We start from the raw sequence: 12,717 nt of genomic DNA, 5'->3' as shown, positions 1-12,717 counted from the left end.
GTGGAAATCGCCACCCCCCTTTACACAAACTGAAATCTGTAAAGTCTGTGATGACTGAATAAAAGCAAGGCTTTAAATGTTTTCAATGAATATTCCAACTAAAGAAAACAAAGGGATAGCATTTTTTTTTAAAGTCTTCTGATCTGCTAACACTATAGGAATACTGGGCTTTTTAATATCCAAGCACAGCGGTCTCTGTATTTCCCTACCTGAATGTCTTATTTTATGAAATCAGAATATTTGGTAATAGTATTTATAATTTATATAAAAAGGATACTAATTTTAAGGAAGATGTCCATAAAAGTGAAAACAATCCTCAGTTTTTATCTAACCAATACCTCATGACTCAATTTAACAACTTGCTTATCTTCCAGGCCAGTAATAGTTCACTGGGGAAGCTCAGCAGAGAGTACCTTCATATTTTAAGTCAAGTTCATTCATTCTGAATAACATGCACACAATACCCCACACTTCAGCAGTCTGATTCAGAGAGACTGGTGTATCAGTAATCATCTTTCTAGGCTCCCAAGTCCTGCCTTGAACTTCCTATTCCCACCTTGTCCCACCACTAGAAAGTCAATTGTCTTGGTCAAATCACCTAGAAAGCAAAGAACAGAATATTAGCTTTGGGTTCTTCCCACATCATGCCTGAGAAATTATAAGAATTCTGAGGCAACAGATCTATTTGAAGATTTTTTTCAAAATTGGTTCACTTAAGGAAAAAAGTCTGCAACTGTCATAACTAAATGTATTTTAACTGGTAAGGAGGGGTCTAGAGAGAGAGAGATGCCTGTGTGCTACCCACTTTATGAAAGAGACTCAACTTTGGAGTCACAGAGCTCGTATAAGGCTACATTACAAATAAGTGGCTAGACTGGGCTATGAACCCAAGTGCTACATTCTTTCTAGGCTAACACCTCTAAAATTGCCTCATTAGGCCACCTCCCTAGCTGGGGAGTAGCAGGTAGCAGGCATTTTTTGCTCGGATGTTAATCCTGAGAACTTGATCGCAAGCTAACCAAGTAACAACCCTGGAGTGATAGCGGTTTAGTAAATCCTATTACCACCTCATTCAAGTCCATATCATATGGAAAGATACAAAGGAATGCTATGAACACAGTTTAAACTGAATACTTCCATCTTGCATTTATTTCCATGAAGGAGGCACACAGAGTAAGAATCTCTGTTCTTATTTAGAACAATGTAGAAGGAATGATCCTTCCCCAATTAGTTCAATATCATAGATGATGTAAGGTTGAATAGTTAGATCACAAAAAGACAGTAACTGAGGATCTGTTTCTTCACAATACTTGCAAGAGCGGTCAATGCTGCTTTATAGCTTTAAAGCTCCTCAGAATATAGCTGACAACAGTACCATCACCAATAAAAGGACACCCAATGAGGTCAAAATACTGATACTTTAAAACTTTAAAAAGTGAAACCACGTTTTAAGGAGTAAAACAGGCTAACTAAAGCCAATGCACAGGCCTCACAAATCAAACAACACTGACAAGTAAAATGCCAGGAAATATCTTTAAAAGCTGACATTTTTAGTTGAAAAGGCAAGCTTCGAGGGTTTCCACAGCTTCAAAATTCGGTAGTAGCAATGCACTCCACTGAAAGTCAATTAACTTAGAACAAGCTCGGAAGAAGGTGGTGAATTGTGAAGCACAGTTTTAGCTTCAATGATCAACTATTCTGTTCAGGAAGTACTTAAAAGGAAATGTTCCAACAGGCGCAAAATCAAAATGCTTTGCTCTATTGATAATTTCGAAAGTTAAAAAACAAAGGCTGATGCTAAGGTAGCATAACAAATAAGACAATGAAATAAAAACCATCAAAAGAAAAGCAGGTTGATTTTGTATTACATCATGAAAAAGGGAGGGGAGAAAGTCAATTTCATAGGTGATGAGAAAGAGGATTTTAACATTCTACAGATTTCAGAAAAAGAAATCGTACATCAGAATTTAATTGCTCTCTATCTTCTCCCATTTAGTTCACCATCTTCTTTCATGTACATTTTTCCATTATTACTAGGACAGCCACTAAATAAACTGAAGGCAGTTTCTACTCTTTGTTACCTATCTCCTAATGCAGAAGTAAACAAAACTAGAAAAAAACACTGTGAAAAGATCTGCAATAGCAAACAGCACACAGCCACTCACACTTGGCTAAATTTTAAGAGGAGGATTCCTTACAGAAGAACTTCAACTGTGTTTTCTATGAACTTGAACACATTAACAAAGTTAACGTTTTGTACCAAATTAATAAAGGAATCAAGTCAAAGGCACTCAATGAATTTTCTTAATCTGCTGACAAGACAACCATGATCATTCTAGAAGCCTAGTGACAATATGGGTCAATAAACCACAGAATCAAAACTCATAAACCTCATTTATACAATACATCCAACCTTATTTCACCAGTAGATAGTCTTAAAAAGCGGCTAGAAAAATGTGTAACTAACTCTAGGGAGCTGCAATACTTTTCTTCATTAAGTAGCACAGGTATCAACATCAAGAAATCAGAAAAACTAAAATCCAGATAAATGACACATAATAAACAATGGTTTTGTTTCAAACTATCCTATAGCATCACGATAACTATCTTTTCTTCCCAGCAACTAACCATTTCAGGTTGCATTACCATTAAGATGGTCAAAGCAAATCTGAACAGAAAAGGTTTTTCTAACTGAAAGTTAATTTATTCAATGCTAAAGGGGCCCTAAAGAAGGTATCACTGCAAATATGTCATTTTGGCTTAGGATAATTTTGAGCAGAAGGCAGTTAAGAATCAGCAGACACAGAGAGTTCTCTCCCCTATCCTTTTCTGCCTACCAAGAAGGTCACAAATTTCCCTTGGGGAGAGGTCCCCTGCCACTGTGCCAGAAAGAGGAAAGACACTTTCACCACCAGAGATGGAAAGCAGGCACCAAAATGTATAAACAAACCTTGCTAATAAAATAGCTCAATACCTTCCATTAGTTTCCCCCATGTAATTCCTGGTCACTTTCCCACAATTTACCAAGCCTCAAAACCCAACCCCCTTTCCTTTTGGTAAAATGGTACAAGCCCCCAAGTCTAACCACTTAACTTTTGAGTTTCAATTTTTTGTGTGTGAACTTCAGTGCACATGAGGCGCCTGGGGGTGCTCAGTGGTTTGAGCCTCTGATTTCGGCTCAGGTCATGATTTCAGGGTCCTGGGATCGAGCCCTACATCGGCTCTTTGCTCAGTGGGTAGCCTGCTTCTGCCTCTCTCTTTGCCTGTCTCTCTGCCTACATGTGATCTCTGTCAAATAAATAAAATCTTTGGGCGCCTGGGTGGCTCAGTGGGTTAAGCCGCTGCCTTCGGCTCAGGTCATGATCTCAGGGTCCTGGGATTGAGGCCCGCATCGGGCTCTCTGCTCAGCGGGAGCCTGCTTCCCTCTTTCTCTCTCTCTGCCTGCCTCTCCATCTACTTGTGATTTCTCTCTGTCAAATAAATAAGTAAATAAATAAATAAATAAAATCTTTAAGGAAAAATAAAAACTGTCTAATTTATCTTGTTATGTTCAGGCCCTAGGGGCCTATGAATTAAATTAAGAGATTAAGGAAAAGATTTTCCTAAATGATATTGATAAAGAACTGCACTTAGTTTCTCAAATTTGATAAATTTTATCATCCTTAAGTTTTCATCTAAATCATTCAATGTGGGCATTGAAATTTATTCCATAAAACACCCCAAGTTCAAGGTTTAAGTGGAAAAGTGAACACAGAATTTTGAAGTTTTTCCCCAAAAACTTCATAAAAAGCTTCTACAATGGTAACAATTTTTTTTAAATGACTGACTAGTCATTTAAAATAGGTTTAAAAATCTTTGAAAACAAAAGAAGGGTTAATTAAAAAAGTTTGTTCAGGACCACCACCAAAAAAAAAAAAAAATCATTTTATAAAAATAATACTTTATACAAATTTAGTCACTAAAATCTAAAAATTGCCATATTGAAATGTATTGTATTCCACAGTTGATACATTAGGGACCACCAAAGCATTTACTAGTAGAGCAAAGATGCCCTTGTTTTGTGAGGACCTAAGGACACACCAGTCTTTCCACTAAATCTCTAAATAAACAGCTCCCAAAGTATGTAATGTGAGGTATTCATTAAACTACCAACAACCACCCACCCACCCTGCCCTCTTCAACTACTTGTCTGAAAGAATCAATTCTTAATCTCTTCATACTATGGACATCCAAAAGCAGACTTAAGGATTGCAACAGACACATACAACCACCTTTTCAAATTAATGTTCATCAAAACAGCCTGAGGCTCACTGTGATTGACTTTATCACAGTAAATAAATGTTATTAAATTTGAAGGTATGAATTAGAAAAATAAAATACCACTTACTACTTCAATCCTGAAAAGCAAAGATTATGTTTATTTTTAAAAGGAAGAGAAGAGGGGAGCGCCTGGGTGGCTCAGTCAGTTAAGCGTCTGCCTTCAGCTCAGGTCATGATCTCAGGGTCCTGGAATCAAGTCCTACATCAGGCTCCCTGGTCCCTCTCTCTCTGCCCCTCCCCTCTCTTGTGCCTTCTCTCTCTTTCAAATAAATAGTCAAAATCTTAAAGAGGAGGGGAGAATATTCTCAGGAAGCAAGAAAGCTATCATTTAAATCTAGCTTAAACCCTATTTAAAGAAGAAAAAAAAAAAGAGGAGTGGCGGAACTGTGTTAGCATAGGTGGTGCTATCTGTTCAAAGGTAATCATCCAAGGATGGACACTGGCAAAGTCCCTCCTTGGGTCCCCTACAATTTGTATATGTTTGTTTGGGTGTTTGTTTTTCCTTTTTGTGTGAAAGATTCTTGTTGGCAGATGAGGTCAGCACAGGACCCACCTCTGACAAGTCCTGGAATAACAGTGCAGACATTACATCAAGATAAAAAGGAGCATCACTCATTACCTGAAGTCTTCACCTAACTTACTTCTCTGCTCTTCCATTAGAAGAAAAAGTAACAATGACAGAAAAAGATACATTGGAGGTTTGAAAACCAATTATACATATGTACACACATACAAACCCTTTCAGGGACAGGTTAGATATTCGGTAAAGACATAGCTTAGTGACTTTTTTTTTTTTAAAGATTTTGTTTATTTATTTGACAGATCACAAGCAGGCAGAGAGAGAGGAGGAAGCAGGCTCCCTTGCAGGATCCTGGGATCATGACCTGAGCCGAAGGCAGAGGCTTTAACCTACTGAGCCACCCAGGCACCCCTAGCCTAGTGACTTTTAAACTTGACACCTCTAGTCCTGCACCCCAGGAGGTATTCATCAGAAACCACCACTGGGGAAGGGACACCACCACAGCTGGTTGTAGATAAGGTACTGCAATCATTACAACTCTCCCACCCATCTCCAGCCAGAGTTTGGGTAAACCTGGAATATTCTGGTTCTACCTCCATGCAAAATATTCAGGAAAAGTAGTGGATAACTCTCAGGTAAATGGAACATTCTGGGCCCTACTTCAAAGATTCTGATTCAGTAGGTTTGGGCAGGGCCCAGGAAGCTGCATTTCTGGTGGTCATCCCAAGTGATTCCAAACCAGGTAACTCTACTGATTATACTTGAAAAGACTGATTCCCAAAACTGCTTTTTTGCCCATCAAAATCACTTGAGGAACTTTCTGACAACGGATTCCCAAAGCCTCCGGAATCTGTATTTTTTAAAACTCTCTCACATGAGGATGGGGAGCCAGATTTAGCAATCACTGAACTAAAATACCCAAATTCACAACTATAGAGTACAAGTTTTATAGAGCAACATGGATGTTCTCCTTCATTTTATGTATCCATCAGTCCTTGATTCTCAAAATTCTCTTATTTCCCCCTTCTAAAGAAGACACACCCACCAAAAGATGCCCCTCAGTACATCTATACAAGTTAGGTGTCTCACTATAAATTCATCAGTTGGTCCTGTGGTTAGTTTTTAAAGAGTTCTGGCCTCTAACAAGAAACAAGGAGGAAATATCCCAGGGAAGAAGCAGAAAACTGGAATTCTGGTCCTTGCTCTACCACTTAACAGCTATGAAGTCTTGGACTATTCAGTCATTTAAACAAACCTCGGCTTCCGATCACCTGTGAAGGAGCTATCTAAGGTCATCTCAAGGACATTTCTGATTCTAAAACTCTATTACTCACTCCTTGCCTCATAAAATCCAGTTCACTCCTCTAGAATGCAGCATCAGCAGGTGTCAAGGACTCTAAAGTACACAAACCCAAAGAGATGGACCGACATCAGCTAAACTGTATGAGCAGCAGTGGTTTCTCATGATGAATGTCTATAGACAGGAAATGGGATGAAGCATAAAGCTGGGCATGAGACCAAAGAAAGGACCTGAAAAACAACATAATAATAAATAGAATTTAGGCCAAAGAGAGTACTATATTTACTACTGAAAGATGCCTTAATGTATTTCTCTAATCCTCATTCTATCAAAATAGTGACATTAATTTGCCAACACCACCACAATCTAAAATTATATACTCACTTTTAGGACTTAGGCAAGAGGCACATATTTTCCTAACTGGATTTTTTTTTTTTTAAACCTGAGATACAATTTCCTAATTCAGCATTATTTAAGCAGGCAAAGATTAAAGAAAAATGAAAAAGAGCAATTTAAATGTTCTTCCCAAAGAGTGACCTCATAGTTTTCTTACAACCCAAACAATTAATGTTCACCTCCTACAAAATCAGAATACAAAGAGCTGGCCCAGGAGCTCCCCAGGAGGCAGGATAAGTTGGACAGATAGACCAAGGAACTCAGACTTGACCCTACAAATGCGTACTGAGAAACCGCATCAACCGGCTAATGCTAAATACACCAAAGGGCAGTGTCCACATCCTCACAAATTCTTCCAATCTTTCTAGGCACGTTAACAGCAGTTTCTTAGGAAGATATGCTCACTTGTCAAAGTACAACCATTCAAAATCCAGTTTTAAATCTACCATTTACTATACTATTTTGTTCAATACAAATATTAACGAAGAAACTCAGGATTTAAAAATATATATACACATTTAAATTTGGGCTTTGAGACTAAATGAGTCAGACCCTTCTGAACACCACTTTAACCCATACTAAGAATGAGATGTCACTGGACTAAGACAAAACAGGGTTACTAGAAGAGGTGCTCTGTATTCTCATTTACCTGCTCACCTTTTACAATACACAGTTCATTATCATGGATGTTCATTTATGAAACATGCTCATGAACTTTGATATGAACAGGTTACAGAAGAGTTTCAGAATGTATGATAATCTGTAAAATGATTTCAAAAGCTTTCATAGCAAAACCCTTTATATGCTCGATGGAAATCTAGTATTGGGCAGATATCCCCTCAAATGAGTTTTGTGGTCGAATAAGGCCAGAAAACCAGCTTCTTTACTGTAGTATTTTAATGTATGGTTCTAATATGCTAATGATCTGCAATTTGGCTCTTACATAGGAAACTATGAAGGGCAGCATTTCTCAAATTTGTCTGTCAATGGAACATTTCCTCTGAAGAACAAGTATGATTGTGTCTCTTAAAATAAAGCTTAGAAAATGAGTTAGGACCCTCCTGCCCACTGTGGATGTTCTTGGGTACTCCATTCACTTATTAATAAGTTTTAAACAGATATTTTACCATGGTGGGAAAATATGTTCATGGCTCCCTCTCACCGAACAGACAATGGGGTGTTGATGGGGGATAAAGGAACTGGACAGGAAATATTAATGCACTTTGCCAGTATCCAACCATGTCCTTCATATTACCATGCACTGTGGTTCCAATACCATTGTTTATCACACTGAAGATAGGGAGGCAAAGGGTATGAAGACATACAATTCAAATTTGTTGCACCATAAAACAGCTCTAGTAAAAGACTTATGGAAGAGTAAGATAATTCAAGATCAACCAGAGATGAAAGATTAAAATCTTGGAAATGTTTTCTGCAGAAGGTGCCTAATAAAAAGGATATAAGATTTGTTCTGTATTTTTATCTACTCACAGTATCGTAACAAAAAATTCAACATTTATATACCTAGTTCAAGCATCTTTTTTTTTCATGGTAGGGACAGTTACTAAGCAATTAACCCAGAAATCACATCACTGATATCATGGCCTTTATACCATTTATCAGACAGTCATTTATGTAAAGGAGGTTGCAAAAGTCACATATGAAGAAGCTGTTTTGCTAAAAACAATAAAATTTAGTGTCAGGACAAATGTATTAAGAACCATTTGTTCTTGGGGCACCTGGTGGCTCAGTTGTTAAGCATCTGCCTCCGGCTCAGGTCATGATCCCAGAGTCCTGGGATCGAGCCCAGAGTCGGCTCCCCACTCAGCAGGAAGCCTGCTTCTCCCTCTCCCACTCCCCCTGCTTGTGTTCCCTCTCTCACTATCTCTCTGTCAAATAAATAAAATAAAACCTTTTTTTTTTTAAAGGAGCCATTTGTTTTCTAACTTTTTCAACTTTTCAAAAATGGTTTATAAACTTCACATATGCTAACACTGATTTTAGAAAAAGAAATGGAAAAATATTCTCCATTGGATTATCAGTATTCCCCTCCCAAAAAAGATAATAATTTCCCTGATGATACTGTGGTGAACATCTAAGTAACATAACTAGTTAAAGTGTAATTATTCAGTATGGACTGATGACAACCAGGTTTTACTTAGGTTTTTACTTGATTTAAGTATGTTCCCTCTGTGAGTTTCAATTTGTAGCTCCAGGAAATAGGATTGTGAGGCCAAGCTGAGGTGATTGCTCTAAGAACACATTCTCCCACCTTGGAGGCAGTAAGTCCTGCTGTCTTGATAAAAGAAAGGTACTATCTCAGACAAAGTAAAAATGACTGCAGAAATCACCTAGTGTGACCCCTTTCTTAAGCCTCTACCTCATTTACCTACGGAAACCTGAAGCCAAGAGTGGATTTGATTCTTGGTCAAACTCTTCTCACTGCCTTTAGGTATTCTCTGCCCATTTCAAATATTTAGTTTTTATAGTTTGAGTTATAAGCCATGTAAAGCAATTTAATATACATCACCCCTCAAACTTAATAATGACATGAGAAAGTTAAGTCTTTCTACACTTAACTTTGTACATTTTCATTGGTTCAGAACAACTCCTACAAGAAACATTATCCCAAGAACATGCTCAATTAGACTATGGCTTATTCTAAATATTTAGTTGAATCTTACAAAATACTAAGGTTATTCTCCACTACCCAAAACCCAAAATGCATCAAAGTTCAAATTACTCAGACTTTCATTTTTATCTTTACGATAAGAAGAACACTCATACACCACTTTTTCCTTTCCTTGTCAAAGAACAGAACATAAGATCTTGCTACACTCAAATTATATCAGTGCAAGTATTTATACACTGACAATGTGAATATTACTATTTACTCTGTAATATATATTAAAAGCAGAACTATACAGACTTAAAGGACAGGACATTTTAAGAAGTTTCTTCCTTCTCCCAAACAGAATAAACTTCCTATATCTCACTGTAAAAATGCTAAATCATAGAAGCTCAGGAAACTAAAAACTGAAGGTTAACATGATACTTTCTGTCTCAGACATACACTCCTGAAACATTTTTCAAAGATGTTATTGCACAGTATATGGTATATAAAAGTCTAGTTATAATACATACTGTCCATAAAAATATTTTATGCTTTAAAAGGAAAACAAAACTTTTAAAACTAAGTTTCATCCTGCTAATGTAGTCAGTAACAGAATACCTAGATGGGTAAAACTGCAGCACTGAATGATCTACAGGCAGTAAACTTATTATTTTCTCACACAAGAAACATAATCCTTTAAAGGTAAGTAACCCATATGAAACTGCATACCTGTTATTTTGTCTCTTACAAGCTTACAGGACTCTATCTCACCAATGCTCCCAAAAAGACTCTTTAGTTCCTCCTGGGTCATGTTCTGAGGAAGGTAGTTGACTATTAAGTTGGTCTTGCTGTCCTCTGTGTTCCCAGAGTCAACTGGTGACGAGCAGTTGTTGTTTATGGTGGTTGGACCATTGGCTGTGTTATTGCAAGTTGGCCCATTAGACAGTTGTGTTTCCATGGCAGCAATTACCTGCTAAAAACAGAGAAAACAAGAAATGTCAGAATTCATATTTCACAAACTATTAGAGATTCCAACCAAGAATGTAAATACTTGTCACTAAATACAAGTCATTCTGCTGAAAATTACAATAAAGCTTCAACAAAAAGTACAACACCTACGCTAATTTATACTTTATATTAAGCTAGTCAAGTTAAGTTCACAATTATACTTTCACATACATATTCCATACATGCACATAAAAAAGCACACTCTAAATGTTAAACATTCTCTAGAACCGCATTTTGGGTCTAGTCACATACCCTTACTCACCTGCAGTATCCAAACACTCAAGGAAATTTAGTACCAAAGGGCACGAAATTAAACCCTGACTAAAATCATTCTACGAAACAGAAGTGCTTAACATGCTACCAAAAGACAAATCAAAAAATGGTCTTCCAAACTCTGAAGAGATTTTCAGTTAGCCTAAGAGTTTCAATATTCTAAAACTGACATACATCCATTAACTTAAAATCAAGGAGGCAAGAGTACTTTAAAAATATAAATTTGTCAACATGTACTGTTTTGGTTACATATTGAAAATGTTTTTGATTGACAGTATCTTATACCTCTTCTGTTGGTAAGAAATAAGAAAAAATATTAGATTTCAAATGTTAGGGCATGAAAAGGATTTGTAGGATAACTTGGAAAAGAAGCTATGAGTACTTAGCGTACCTTGTAGAATCTAACAAGCTATTCTTGTCAACCTTGCCAGCTAAAGATCACCAACAAGGCAACTGATCTACAGCATCAAAACAGAATCCCCAAACAATTCAATATGGCATTTCGCCTTGACTCTAACTTTAAATGGGAATAAAATAAAAAATAATAAATAAATAAATAAATAAAAACCTATCCAGGTCACCAAAACAATAACATAAAAATTTCAACTTTTGCAAACAGACCAGCCCAAGGAATTTTCATTTGAGCACATAAGCCTGTTGAAATGCAAGTAATAAGGTACCTATAAACTCCAAATACAGGATAAGTAGCAGATTTGGGGGAAATGGCCTCAAATTGTTCAGGCTATTCTAAAAATCTACTTATTAAGCAAATTTGGATCTAGTTTCTACAAATCAGTGCTACGACCTTTGAGCAAAAGAGTTACAAACCACAGCCCCAAATTTTCTAGAACCATCTTCCAAAAGGTATCTACTTTGGTCAGCCAAGATTGCGGGGGAATCCAAAAATCAAAGCATCAGTGAAAGAATTATCCTTCCTATTTCATTCAATACAGCTCTCATCTCCACAAAGAACTAATTCTCAAAACTGACAATTCTGAATTGATGGAATGCTAGTTTTGGGGGAAGTTCTCTAACATATAAAAGGCAAAGAATTTGAGGCAAATTTTTTAAAAAGCAAAGTAGAGGAAAAGAGTGTTACAAGAGGAAAAAAAAGTCTTTTAAAAAGCATATTACCTAAGAAAAATAAAAGGGCACAACAGTGGATAAGCCTACATACAGAAAGAAATCTCGACTGCCGAGAGATGTTTATAAAAGAAGGCAGCATAGGATAGATTGAGACTGGTCAACTCACCAGATTAAGACTGGTCAGACTGGCAAGACTCCATGCTATAATGATTAAAAAAAAAAAAAATAGACAAAATCCAGACTACCTATCAAATATCAAACAACCTAAACCCTCCATGACTGCCTTTCCTTTTCAAAGAAATACGTATTTCTTTGACACAAGCTGTAAGCTACCTCTCTTGGGTAAGTGTTCTTCTTACAGTACTTAAAGGAGCAAGGGAAAATAAAGAAAACTTTAGAAATCTGCAAGAAAAAAAAGTGAAACAATTCAAGACATGCATTTTATTGTAATTAACAACTTTATCTGAAACTGAGAAAGGAGTTTTCAAATTTCCTAATAAAGCATAACTTCCATTCTGTAGAATATTAGCTATGGGTCACTTTCCACAGCAAAACTCTTATGGGATTAACCTTTGCCCAGCATTTATGGAAACAATGAGTTGCGAGAGTGGCCAAGGCCAATTAAAACAAATCGCTGTTCAAAAATTAGGGTATGTGTAGAAACTATATGAACCCCAAATATGAGATCTGGATTTAACTCACTGGGATGGCATGCGAAATATAAACTGTTCATTGACTGAAATTAGCAGGATTTAGCAAGGACAACAAACACTCCTCACTTAATTGCACATTTATTTCCATGTTCAGGTGGCAAGAATGAGCTCCTAAGCCAACATTCAAGTGAACAGCTGCAGTAGGCTGTGTGCGCTGAAAATTACAGCATCTCTCAGCTATAGGACCATCTGCTCAGAATAAAATGATACTAATGTGCTATATTTTACAAATAATGCATATTCCATTGATAGGCTCAACACAACTGTTCACAGAATGCAAACTCTTTCAACAGTTACTGGGCAAATAATTTTCAGCCAGATTTACAATTTCAACAATTTTTTTTTTTTTGAGCATCAGGAATTGTAAATAACTTCAAAATTTAGTAACCAAAAAAATACATAGTAAACAGAATGTAAAGAATTACGGTAACTTAGTATTCAGACCATACCAAAACTTTTTTGTTTCTTTAAAAAAAAGCTTGTCACT

The 12,717-nt window shown here is 36.7% G+C and overlaps 1 protein-coding gene across 9 annotated transcripts in view; it reads right to left on the bottom strand.

The window, feature by feature from the left end:
* ELAVL2 (ELAV like RNA binding protein 2) overlaps positions 1–12,717 on the bottom strand; it is a 168,805-nt gene that overhangs the window by 61,203 nt on the left and 94,885 nt on the right. For 7 of the 9 annotated variants that reach the window (XM_059142846.1, XM_059142844.1, XM_059142847.1 and 4 more), the window contains one exon: positions 9,880–10,123. In XM_059142846.1, coding sequence (XP_058998829.1) covers positions 9,880–10,123 — 244 coding nt within the window. The remainder of the gene's footprint in view (positions 1–9,879; positions 10,124–12,717) is intronic. The other 2 variants (XM_059142848.1, XM_059142849.1) reach the window with 1 other exon arrangement.

The sequence above is a fragment of the Mustela lutreola genome, chromosome 12 (assembly GCF_030435805.1).
Source record: "Mustela lutreola isolate mMusLut2 chromosome 12, mMusLut2.pri, whole genome shotgun sequence".
In the NCBI taxonomy this organism is placed as follows: domain Eukaryota; kingdom Metazoa; phylum Chordata; class Mammalia; order Carnivora; family Mustelidae; genus Mustela; species Mustela lutreola.
Note: the sequence above shows the minus strand (reverse complement) of the source record. Positions and strands in the feature narration are given on the sequence as shown.